Genomic DNA, 13495 nt, shown 5'->3' on the forward strand with positions numbered 1-13495 from the left:
AAAATGTTTATGGACAATGATTCCATGCTTAGTAAAATAAGTTTTTTCCATTTCCCCTGACAATAGTTAACAGAGGCAACAATACATGGTGCCAGCTAAACCTAAGAGATTATAACTCCAGAACTGCGCTGCTCAAGTAAAGTTAAAAACAGAACCACACGCATAGAAGAAATACAGATTTTGCACTTTGAACATAAGGATGTTTATTTCCTACCTGTACTTGTTTCATACACACAAAAGTTAAATCATTTAAGCTTCAATATAATTTCAAAATTAAATATTTACGGCATCTAAAGAAACAAATAGAAGTTCCCAGTCCCAAAGAAACAAAAAATAAATTAAATTACTGCTGGAGTAATTTCCAAAGAAGTTCCAAACACTGCATAAAGTACAGAATCATGGAAAGCTACATGGCTGATCAACTATCCATTCTTGCAGATGGGGAAAAATACATACAGTTTTGAAAATAAAAGCTGCTCATGACACAATTAGTCCTATTGAATAGGATAGCAAAACAACAGACTGACACTGAAGAATAACATGTTGCGCTAACTGGGACTGAGAGGTATCACTGCTATTTTTCATCAGTCTACATGGAAGTAATGATTTTACATGCAACAGAAGTTGCAATATAAGATGAACAAAACTCCCAAACAGCCAACCATCCATCCAGTGTTGTCAGTAGGAGGGAGGAAAAACACTCGTAAAGGGTGTGCAGTTTTTACTGAAGAAATGTGGCAAGAATGCAAAATTCCACAACAGCTAAGTGTCAGAATACCTGAAGCAACATGATTTATAAGGATCAACAGTTTCATATAATTGTTGATATGAAGCCACAGTCAAATGAAACAGACTATTAGCCATTATCAAAACATACCTGGCAAGCACTGCTTTGAAAATAAATAATTATTTCAATTACTAATACAGGATTTTACAAGTTTGCAAAACCTGACCAAGGAAGATACTCCCAAATGTAAGTCAAGTATTTCAGAAAGGTACAAAAGATCCAAATTCTACACATAAATTTGACTTTTAACATCCTTTCTGTTTGAGATTCGCTATTCTTTTTGGATTTTCACAACAGTTGAGAACAGAAAGTTAAGGCCATTTAACAGAACAGTTGCAACAGTGGTATTACACCAAGTCACTTCAGCCACTCAAGGGAGAACTGTGCCTCAGATCCAGTTCTATTTAATATACAGGAACAGCAACCCCTAACACATTACAAAACCAAACTGGAAAAAATACATTAAGTTCATTCAGATATTGAAATGTAAAAGAAAAGCCAAACAAGTTTTATCCTAGCCTGGAAAGAACAGCGTCATTAAAGGAAGTTACCACAGTAGTCACAGCTGCCAACAAAATCAGGCCAAGATGAAAAAAACACTGGCAGCACAGGCAAAATCGAGTCCCTGGAAGGACGCAGACCCATACTGATTTACAACAGCTGATTAGCTCCATGTTCTGGAAAGCTTTTTTTCACACAACTCAAAATTGTACATATAAAAATCTACACATACTATAGCAAAAATCAAGACAGTAATGACTGCCCACATCTTACTGTCTAGTGAACATGATTGTACACATAGTGCAATGTGATTTTTAAATCTACATAACGTGTAAGAGGACCAACACAAAACTTTGTTACAAAACTACATACTTAAAACTCCTTTGAAAAAAACTGGCAATTTTGATGTGTATCCACTTTTATGCAATTCAAAAATACTATCACAAACCACGTGGCCTTGTTTTAGCATTATGTCTTTCGGGTTTTTTTACTTCTTCTTTTCTTCTCAGATTCACCTTCAAGTGATATAGCAGATGAAAAATTTCAAGGCTAGATTGCCAAGCAGAAAGAGATAGTTTTGGCTAACAAGTTCAAAGAACCAGTTTCAAATGCAAAAGTTAGTGTACCGATTATATCTGAGTAGATACTTCTCTTGTACAGATACAGCATTGGCTAAATTTAAAATAGGAAACTGGATTCAGTGTGTAAAAAGGGGAAAAATCTGTGTTGACATGCACAGATATATGTAATATACATGCTTTTTTGTATTGGCAAGGGAGAAAGACTGCATAAAAGCACCATTTCAGTTAACGGTTTCATAGCTCTTAAAATACGCATAGGCTAATTAGGAATTATTGTTTAAGTTAGCTAATTCCCAATGCTGCAGCCAACTACAACAAACACTAAAATACCAAGAAAACTTGGTATAAAATAACAAAGTACTAAGAAAGTGCACACTAAAATGTAAGCCTCTTTTTTTATTATTTGAAAGAATTTAACATTACAAAGTGTCACCAGATTTTAAAAGAAAAAACATCCACTACGAGCAGAAAACACTCATCTCCAAAGCCAACATCCATGCTACAGAGAAGTCATCCAAAACCAGCAAAAAGCACACTCAGGCAGAGAGTAACTCTGTATCAGGTTAAAATCACACGCCCTTCATCCAAACACCCTTTCACTCTTACAAAAAAACCAACAAACCACAAAAATCTGTAAGATACTTAATTGTTGTAGAAGTATTTAAGGCTCCTTTAATAAACTTCTTTAGTTATTTTAAGGGAGGAAATCTACTTTAACTCACTGCAGTATGTAAGACTTCTTGTATTAGCATATAAACCCAAACAATGACTCTTAACAGCTGTGGGAAGAATTCATGCTTCCCCTCATTTCCAAGATACCTCGTTTAAGCAGTGTTTAATATAATGCAGGCTTTCTCTAAATCCTTCACCCTGACTTGTAAATTTTAACTAGTTAGTAAAAAATAGGAGCAGTTTTCAAACTGTCTAAAACCTCCTATTTGACCAAGTAATCCATGCAATAGTTAACTGACCCAACAACTGATCAGATACCAAGCAAAGTAAAAAAAAGAAAAAAAAATCCTGACAATACTTTTCTTAAGATTATTGTAGTCCTCAAAAATAATAAAGTATAACATAAGTGATAACTGATGCAGAGGGCACTCAAGTAAAATCCCAAAACAGAAGACTAAATATTGGGATTCCATTTGCATACCTATTTTATCGTCACAACATATCTAAGGAATGGTACATTTTCTAAAAATAGGTATTATATATTGTAGCAGTACCTGGTTGAAAATAGACTGCTGAATTTTGTTTCTTTTAAAAACACGTTGCTCAAGTGTTCTAGCATTCCCCCGTTTTCTCCCAAAGCAGAATGGGATTGGGAATTACAACTGAATGCCAAGTTTTTAACTCTGGTGCTCTTAAAGACCCTTTTCTGTCATGCATTACGAAAACTGAAGCCAAAAAAATTAGAAAGCTGAGGAGGAAAAAAAGCCAGGCCAGTAAAGAAAACTGAACAGAGCTAGAAAATGAATATGGCAAGACTGGGCCAAGGAGGTAAAAGAAGGAAATAGAAACCAGTAGGGAGGATGAAGAAAACCAAACAATACAAAGGGAGACTGGATTTAGCTGGTCAAGAATGAAGCGAAAGGACAGGAAGAGGTAGGAATCAAGACTCTAAGAACAGCCAGTGGACTGAAGAATAAAGGGCTAGTTGGGAAAAGTCTGAAACTAGACATGAAAAAAGGGGATTAAGTTTTAAAGAAACAAGAAATAGATTAATATAGTAACTGAGAAAAAAAGCCACAAATGGAAGTCACATAACCGGATTAAATCAATCTAACAGTGGCTGCTGTCAAAATAAACATGGTCAACAGCAGCCCCACTCTGGCCACACACTTACTTGCATTAGGTCAGCAACAAGCACTGTGACGTTGCAGGACAAGTCAAACAGAAAAAAATGAAATTTGAAAGGCGGGGGGGGTGCAGCGGGGGGGTGGCAAGGTAGGGTTTCCAACCTATCCCCCCAACCCAATTACTTTTTCATCCAAATGACTGCGCTGATTCTTTTTGCCATGTGGATTCAAGAGTATATACACTGACACATAGAGAACAGATGGTACACGCAGAGAGAGGCTAAGGAAAAAAGAACTGCTTGCTTTACTGACAGCAAAGCCTTAATTCATCTTCTATCATTCACGAAAACATGTTTACTTAAGAATACTGGCGTAATGTGGAAAAGGACCAGGGCAGTGAAAAGAGAGGGAAAATATAGCAGTGCTCAAGCCATGATGAAATACAGCCTACCGCTATTTCAACACATTCCTTTCCAGTATGACTATTAAGTTCCAAGACACTTCTGCTGTCAAGAACATGATAATTAAGAAAACAGGGTAATTTCCTTTTCTAAATCCTGCTTCTTGAGAGCAGTTACCTACTATTCTCAGTTATACTACTAGCTTTAGTAGATTTGTATGGAAATTACAAAGTATCTAAACAAAAAATTTGGCTTTTAGTGTAGAATAACAAAGCCTGAGGTAACTCAATAGACCTTTCTTTTCACCCATCTACTTGCATTCCCTCTCCCTCCCCAAATCTAAAAAAATAATATAAAACAAAAGAAATCACTTAAAGAACAGGACTAAGATTAAACCAACTACCCAATAATAATTAATAATGATTTGTTCTCAGAATAGTTTGCTAGCAGATTTCACAGTGGAATACTGCAGACAAATACTTTGATCATTACCACAAGAAACTCTTATCCTCCAGAAAATAATCAAAAAGTAGCGTTCACTTACATGCTTAAGTTCCAGTATATATGTTTTCTTAAGCCACTGCACAAATACACTATTCCAGGTCTTTGTTTACAAATTCTATTGTTTTTAAAATATCAGTGAAAAAAAATCTTGATGCAAAGAACAGAAACGGAATGGTGAGCAGAGCATTAAGAAACAGGCAAGTATTGAAGAGCGGTTCTGGATGTACACTTTATCCATTACTCACGCACACTGGACAGCTGCAACTCACATACACATTTGAGTTAACAGTTCACGTGTTGATTATATATATTAAAATGCAATAGCTGAAACTACCTTGTAAAATCTTTCTCCGAAACAATTTTGAAACAGCTAAAACAGATAATAGGCAAAAACCCATTTTTGTTTAACATGAATTTGTCATGGTCCTTTCAGGGCTTAAGTTATATATACTTCATCTTCTCTCCAGAAGGATACAGACAAGGGATCACAAGTGTTTAGGTTGGGCTAACAGTACATTACCAAACAAACAAACTGACTGCCAGCAATTTACGTGAAAATGCCGTATTGCATTTAGTATCAGATATCCCATACAATAACTTCCTTTAAGCAAAAAACTCCACCTTACCTTTCCACAAACTTGCTCACATCTGAATTTTCTCCAGATTCCATTCTAATGCTGAGATCAGTAATAACAACAGAGACATTCTCTTTGTTCTAGATTGGAAAAGTAACAATGCAGTATTTTAGAAATTCCTCTGGCAAGGAGAAATAAATATCTATATGCATATAAAATAGGCAAAAACATATGCAAATGCTGCTAAGTATTATAATCTTTGAGATAGCATTTTTTAAACTACAGCTTATATGTATAGACGTTTTCTTTCATTTCAACAGTATCAGTTTTATCCATACAACAAGGTTTTTGGAACAATATCTGAACTTGTCAGCACAGAGAATATACACGTATAAAGGAAGACTTATAAATAAGACATTCATCTACTTCCTTTCACATCACTTCCACTTCTTTCAGATTATTTTCATTTTCCAACACAACCCCTATCTGCCGCATACACCAGGAAATTCAAATAGGGTTTCATCTGAAAACTATAACAATGCTACCCTACGTTTAAAACTAAAAAATCCTGTTTTCCTTTTTTTATTTATTTTAAAGCTCACAGTTTTGCCTCAAATTCTTGTCCCATTTTTACAACAGTGTTACTCAGGGATACGTGCATGATAACAAAGTGTTTCCAAATTCAGAGATCTAACAACCTATTAAAAAAAATGAGAAAAGTAGTTCATATAATAGAAATGAAGCCACAAAAGAACCTTATTTTTTTTCTGCACATTCTTGAACACACCAGAGTAATAGGTTAGATAAGTGAAACAAAAAGCTTAAAATCACAGCTTGAACACCATGGCAAATGCTTCACTTTATACTAGACACCGTACTTTATTTTTCTTATACCCAGTCACTACAAGCAAACAGGAATGGCAACATCGAGGAAACTAGACAACCTGGAGTCAAATGCACACATCACAGCAATCGCTAGTTCTGGTTGGACACATGTACTGCCATCATTAAAGACGGAAAAAGCAAACCAAGACACTACAAAGTTTAACGGATTAAGTAACATCAGGGAAAAAAATTAAAATTTAAAGCAAAACGTTCAACACATGCATGGAATTGTAGAGAAGCTGCTAGTAGTCACAAGCTAAGACGCTACTTTCCAAAGAAGCTGGTTTTCCAGTGAGCGAGTTACTAACACATGCCAAGACACCATCTTGGGGTCCAATAAAAGGTTTGAAAGGAAAGCCCTTGAGAAGAAAACAACTCGTACTTGAATGACTGCTTTCTCAATAGGCTTAGACTTGTTTTGGCAGATTTTCAAGCCACCTGTACATGTCGCCTCCTAATACCCAAGGACAGTAAGAGGGGGAAAATAAACAAGTCGAGCAATGCTTTTGCATTAACCTGGTTTTCTTCACCCACATTCTGACCTTCATAAGTGTCCACCTGTGCACAGTGGTGAACAGACAGAAGCTTCTTTGCTTGCACAAGCCTGGAATTATGAACTATATGCTCATCTGATTCTGTGCCAAACCTGAAGAACCAGCTAAGATGTAGAGTATGTCAGGCACTGAGTGACCAATGCTACAGTAACACAATCTCAACCATTCAAAGCTAGTCAGAGTGAACTCGGATCTGCCTCCCCTTCTTTGTACAATTGTATCCTGGAATACAGCTTTTAACATGAATGACATTTAACAATTTGTTTAAATTCAAATCAGAGATAATTACAAGAACAATTTGTTACTGTCTATTAAAAGGTTTGATTTAAGGTATTATGGAGCCGAGTTAACTGCATTGTAACAACTACTAGATTAAACAGCTAGAATTAATGGTATGAAAAAATTATACTGTATCTTCTGCCACATACCAACGTGTTTGTTACCTACTACGCATTTCCCAAAAAGAGCTGATTTATTTCTTGTCTTCTATCTCTTAAGTTGGGTGAAACTAGTTGCAATTTTACATGACCTTGCCCATGATGATCTCAGTACAGGTTATTTTAAAGACAACTGTTAGCCATATCTTAGAAAAGAGGCTTCTCCATTTTTATACGCAAGAAGCCAGTGGCATAAAAAAAGTTTAACTTTTCAGGTCTTACCCTGGCATGAAGTCTTTAACTTTTCTGAGAACTATGGAGGCAGACTCTTGCATCCATAGAGGACCTTCTGACTTCACTGCAAGATGGCCTGCACAGTACATGTAATCCGTCATAAAACCAAGATAACAAGTCACTAGTTTTATACCACAGAAGCAGCCACCTGGACCCAGGCAAAATGTCTCAACGAAACTATTAACAATCTAGCCATGAGGCATGCTTTTTCATTATACAGAAGTGAAAGAATCGGGGGTTTTAATCATATAAAGTTACAAAACTGGGTAACTTAAAAATACAATCCTTAAGTTTGAATTTTTGAACTATAAATTTCTCTCAAAATCTATTTGATTCAAACAGCCCTAACAAAATGAAATCATAGAACTGCATACAATGGTTGTATTTTACAATTCTAACCAAACCATTACATTACAATTTGTACAACAGCCAAAACACATTAACATTTATGTAAATGCAAAACTTTAATAACATCCAAGTTCATATACAATCACAAAAACTGAGCAAAGGAACAGAAATTAGTCTGGGTTTGAAACAGTAAATGTACTTCTTGACTTACGTATGTAACATGAAAAATAAAAAACCTGTATATTATAACACAATTACAAACTGTACTCCTCATTGGTGTTTGCTTAACTAATTTACCATTTTTGACAAGCCAAACCATACAAATACATAAAATATTGGCAATTCAAAGTTTATTAGCTTCAGGTAAATTGAGATATCATTTGCATTGCATATTAAATTATGTTACAGGTGCTGTGTACTTTTTTTAAAATTCATGTAAAAATTTGAGTCAAAATAATATTTTTTCAGCTGAAGTGTTTTTTTTTTTAATATATACACTTGGTATGCTATATATCACTTACTGTAGTGTATTTCATCAGCACTGAAGTAGTACAAGGGCAACAAAGCTGGGGAAGGGGCTGGGGCACAAGTCCTGTGAGGAGCAGCTGAGGGAACTGGGGGTGTTCAGCTGGGAGAGGAGGGGGCTCAGGGGGGACCTTATCGCTCCCTGCAACGACCTGACAGGGGCTGTGGGCAGTGAGGGGTCGGTCTCTTCTCCCAGCTAACAAGCAACAGGACAAGAGAAAACGGCTTGAAGTTGCACCAGGGAAGGTTTAGATGGGATGTTAGGAAAAATTTCTTCACAGAAGGGTGGTCAAGCATTGGAACAGGCTGCCCAGGGAATCACCGACCCCGGAGGTGTTAAAAAAAAAAAAGTCTAGATGCGGAGTTTAGCAACATGGTTTAGCGATGGCCTTGGCAGTCCTGGGGTTAACGGTCGGCCTTGATGATCTCAATGGTCTTTTCCAACCTAAACTATCCTATGAGGCCAAGCTTTAAGCAATTAGGTAGACATGTGCTGGCATCTAGTGGTGTCACAGATTTAAGCAGCACCATTGCAGCTGTAAGTAAACACCACCCAGTTACTCATCGGAGCTCCACTGACACTAAAATGTTACCACTCTGCAGGAGCACACAGGTGAGAAATAAACAAGAATTTAAGTCACATGATTGATGCAGGCTATTTCCATGCTCAAAGCTAAATGCATTTTATACAAGCAATCGGTAAAATCATCTTGCTAAGACCACCAGTCATGCATGGATTTAAGAGATGACAGAATAACCTCATTTACGAAATTCATAATACGGCTTTTCTTTAGGAAAGACATCTTCACACAGAAAGGCAATTTTTAATACTATCAGGTTCAATCATACTCAATTTGAAAAACACTTTAAAGCTTGAGCTGAAAATAGTTTTCTTAAGAAGGAATTCTCTTGATGTCAAAAATATTACAAACTGGGGGACATTGTTACAAATTGGGGTATTAGCTGTTTTCCACTGCTAAGTGAATTCTGTGCTAAGAATAGGTTCTTATGAAAAAGCTTCCTTGCAAAAAGTCCATAATCATTAGCGTAAGTTCCATGCAGTCCTGTGACGTATTGACTAGTCACAGTAGCCAAGCAAATAGAAATATGACCCAAGCAAAAAAACAAAATCAATTGTTCAAGTCTGTAGCGGTTTAGATTTTCCTTAGTTTCCTCAAGAAAGGTAAGGTTAGGAATTTTCCAGTCTCCAGAACAAGACACCTGACTATAGCAGAACATGTGGGGGAGATCAGAGACAGCTGTGGGATGAAAGCTGTGTTGGGTCAGGATGAAGCCCCAGCATGTACTTGGCAGAGCTGGTGAAACTCCAGCACTATTCAGGCCTTTACTTCAGTGTTAGTCTGCAAGACCATCCTACAGGGTGTCTTAGGAAGAAAGGGCGATAGGGACTTGGTAGTCCTAAGTTTACAGTTGGACTCAATGATCTTAAAGGTCCTTTCCAACATAAATGATTTTATGATAATAATTTCATGACTTAATGTTGAACATGACCTTCAGAACTATTTTACTTGGATGCACATGGAATTCACAAGTTGGGTCCAGCTGTTCTAGAGTGAAAACAGCCCACAGAGGCTTAGATGAAGGGGACTCAGGCAATCAAAATGACAAAATACCAGTTGAAGGTTTCAGCTGGAAAAGGAAGCATTGATATTTGCCCATTTGAAATTTTGTTTGTTTCTTTGGGGGGGGGTGGGGGGGTGGGTGTAAGTTTTTTTGTTTCAGGTTTTTTTGTGGTTTTTTGAAAAAAACATTGATCCTTACCTGCATTTCAAGAAGCTGGAAGTCCAATTGAAAAGACAGGGAGTGGCAATTTCCTGATAATCTGTGCTTCTGCACTGTTCTGTTTCTAGCTGTTATAAAATAAAGTTAACATAATACTTTATTATAATTCTATTAATTATTGCATTAGTCATAATTTAAATACCAACTAATACTATCCATCACATAAAGTTAAACATGTTAAAAAAACCACACAAACAACTAACTTTGTAGTCTTTCACTTTCCCACTACACAAAGTACTATATTTACTCAGGAACTATTTTGTCAATAAAGAAAATTATATTGTATTTCAAAATAATTGTCTTTCTGATAACAGTGAGAGTAGAATTACAACATGCATTTGCAAGTGTAATGAACTGACACATTATGCTCAGCATAGTAGCAGCAAAGGGCAGAGAAATGCTTACTTTTTTCCACTGTTTTCTTGGAATGATTTGTGAACTGAATACCAGTAAATTTCATTAAAAATGAGAGATCTGTTTCTAGAGTTTCAAGCTCAGCTTTCAGGTTTGAAGGAAATTCATGTCCCTTAATTTCTGTTTGGTATGAACTTCTAGAATTGAAAAAGAAAAAAAAAATAAAATCAGAAGACCCAGACATAAGAACATGTTTTGTCACATCAGTACAACAATACCATTAAATAAAAGGCATTTGTAATGTGATCTGATGGTTTTCAGGTCAAGATCAGTTTCCAGTTTCAATCATATCACATTACTGGGAACAGTAAACTAACTTACATAAACACTTCATGTGCACCACCAGGTAGACACAGCCTTTATTATAAGCCTTGAGGTACAAGTATCCATTTCAAAGAATGTATAAAAGCAACGAACTGCGACATCTTTACTCATCTAAATTACTTAGCTGTGGAGTATACATTTATTATAGAATAGCAGTTAAATAATGGAAATAAAAAGCCCTAAACATGGCATTTCTTTAGCACGTATCTAGTCCCACCCGACAAGTCTCCAGTCTTTTTTTTTCTTAAAGTATATATGCACTGAGCTGTTTCACAGTGTGTAATGGAAAACATGGCCTTTGCGGTATCCACAAAGCTAACATACCTGATGTCATGCTCTGACCACTATCATTGCCTTTTAAAACCAAACAAAACCCTAAAAAACACAAACCACCAACAGAAGGCAATAAAAAAGAGACTAACTATTTATTATTTGTTATCTTTTACCATATATAGCCCACATCCTAAACAAGATCAGTACAGTAAAAATCACCTAAGGAAAGTCTTAACATAGAGGCAAAAGCTTATCCTAAAGAATTTTGCCAGAGAAACCCTATTAGTCCAATATATTAAAAAAAAAGCGTACATTGACATTAGTATCTCCTCATCAGAAAAAAAAGTGGATTCTTGTTGACTATCTTCATACTTTTCAGCCAATAGTTCAATTTCTTCTTCCAGTGACTGGATTTCATCTTCATAAACTTGAAAAATGCTGTTGTCCATTTCTGAGAATCAATGCTCCTAGATAAGAGAAAGTAAGTATATTTCTTAGGCAAAAAAAAAATCAGAATAAATTATTTTTATCCAAGGAATTAATTTAAGAATTAAGAAATGCAAATATAACATTAGGCAATTATTTCTCCTACCCCTCTACTTAAAATGAGACAAATTCTATTATATTTTATGACTGTGGCAATATCCCCGGTAGCTTTTACAAGTATAACAACTTACACCTCTGTAAAGAATTCTAGAGTGTCAAACAGTCCTGTTCGCTATGGAGGATCAAACCAACATACAAACCTCGATCCTCAGCAATCAAATTTGATAGGAGTTCTGTCACCAACTTGAGAACAGAATTAGGCTTGCAGTAAAACTCTGCTCGTAATACTATAGTACTCTGCCATCAATGTAACTCTTACTTATACCCTAGAAAGTCCACTTAGACACTGGTCTGCAAGTAGACATTACAAGAGCAGAAAAACTGCTTTTTCCATAATTCTGAATGTAACAGAGCTTCCTAAGAAACACAATAACTCACTCTGCTAAAAGCATCAGGAACAGGAAAGATTCTACCTCCAGTGAACACAGGCAGCTACTAGATACCAGCAAGAACGTGACAAAGAACAAATTTCTGACTTCACATTAAAAAAGGAAAGAAGAGTTTTCTCCAAATCAGGTAACTTTGAAAAAAATGTCATTGTTACATTAGTTCCTCAAAGACTTAATTCATTGAGTCAAAATGTAATTATTAAACCAGTTTTAAGACACAGATCACTGCATAGCATCCAAATACAGACGTTAAACCAGGAATCTAATGTAGTCAGAGGCTTTCTTTAAAAATCTTTTTAACTGATCTTGATTTCATCCAGGAGCACATCCAGCTGTCTTCTATTTGCTATAATAGAACAGCTTGTCATGCAGATAAAAAGCAATCCTAATGAGATACAGAAATCAAATCCAGCTTTGACCAATACACCAGATGAAATGAAGCACAGCTGTTCCTACAAAAAAAGTAGCATAATCTGCCTTTACAGCAGTAAAGAGACACAAGGAAATGACCACATTTCACAAATAATTCAAATAAACCTTAACTTTAAGAAAAAAAATATCTGACATACAACCTAGACATGAGACGTTCAAAGGACTGTGGAGAGTATTATGCAGCTCAATACCAATGTATCAATACTTTCAACCAGGAAAAAATATATTATCTTGTTTTATGTGTGTTTTTAAAAAAAAACTGCTGTATTTTCAAGATCCACACGAACATGGTTCAATAAAAAGGTATAAGGGGGAAATAGGATTTTGTTAGTTTATGTCATAGGAAGCAACATCAAAATAACAGATATAAGCAAATGGACACTCAAAACATGTTTTCCATTAAAACTTATTCAGTGAATAAAGGATGCATACACAATTAAAGAACGACTGAAATTGTGCCTAGGTGCGACTGCTTCTAGAATTTTAAAGAGACTTTACACAACATATGACCACAAACAAGATCAGCAGGGACAAGAAAAAAAAAAAAAAAGTTCTCCAACTCTCCAAAAAAAAAGCCTAATGGGATGTATTAAAACCGGATACATTGAAGAAAGTTTTGTTCCTAATAAAAAGCACGTTGGCAAAAAGAAAACTGCTCCCAGCCAGCAGTGCCCCAGGCCCTCTCCCACCACGGGCCGTGCCGAGCTCGGCAGGACACACGCACTGTTTGCAACTGTGCTAACTTAGGTGATTTTACTGGACTGCAGAAGACTCAAAGACTAGTTATGAGTTCAAATAGCATTATCTCCAGAAAAAAATACCCGGACATACTTTAATTAATTAAAGCATAACTTTAACGACAATCAATCATTTCTCCTCACCCTAAACGTACATACACACATATATATTTGTGCATTAACGGTAAATATTTCACATTTTTACGTACCTGCCCGTATACACCCCTAAGCATTTGCTTTTATGCTGCCCCAAGAAATGCTGAGAAAAGCATTCAGGGGTTAGTGTAGAACTTCGCTTCCAGCCTGCGGGGCTCACAAGGCAGTAGGATAACGGCCGCCCCTCAGGGAAGCCGCAGCACCGCGCCAGCCCGCGGGGGGCACGGGAG

The 13495-nt window shown here is 36.2% G+C and overlaps 1 protein-coding gene across 2 annotated transcripts in view; it reads right to left on the reverse strand.

Moving 5' to 3' along the window:
- CENPP (centromere protein P) overlaps window positions 1-13495 on the reverse strand; it is a 149703-nt gene that overhangs the window by 135733 nt on the left and 475 nt on the right. The window contains exons 1-5 of one of the 2 annotated variants that reach the window (XM_056335739.1): window positions 13319-13460; window positions 11258-11412; window positions 10340-10485; window positions 9914-10002; window positions 5200-5288 (exon numbers count right to left, since the gene is read on the reverse strand). In XM_056335739.1, the coding sequence (XP_056191714.1) occupies window positions 5200-5288; window positions 9914-10002; window positions 10340-10485; window positions 11258-11394 (461 nt within the window). In that variant the 5' untranslated portion in view covers window positions 11395-11412; window positions 13319-13460. Of the gene's footprint in view, window positions 1-5199; window positions 5289-9913; window positions 10003-10339; window positions 10486-11257; window positions 11413-13318; window positions 13461-13495 lie in introns of those variants that run through there. The other variant, XM_056335740.1, reaches the window with a different exon arrangement.

The sequence above is a fragment of the Falco biarmicus genome, chromosome 4 (assembly GCF_023638135.1).
Source record: "Falco biarmicus isolate bFalBia1 chromosome 4, bFalBia1.pri, whole genome shotgun sequence".
Classification (NCBI taxonomy): domain Eukaryota; kingdom Metazoa; phylum Chordata; class Aves; order Falconiformes; family Falconidae; genus Falco; species Falco biarmicus.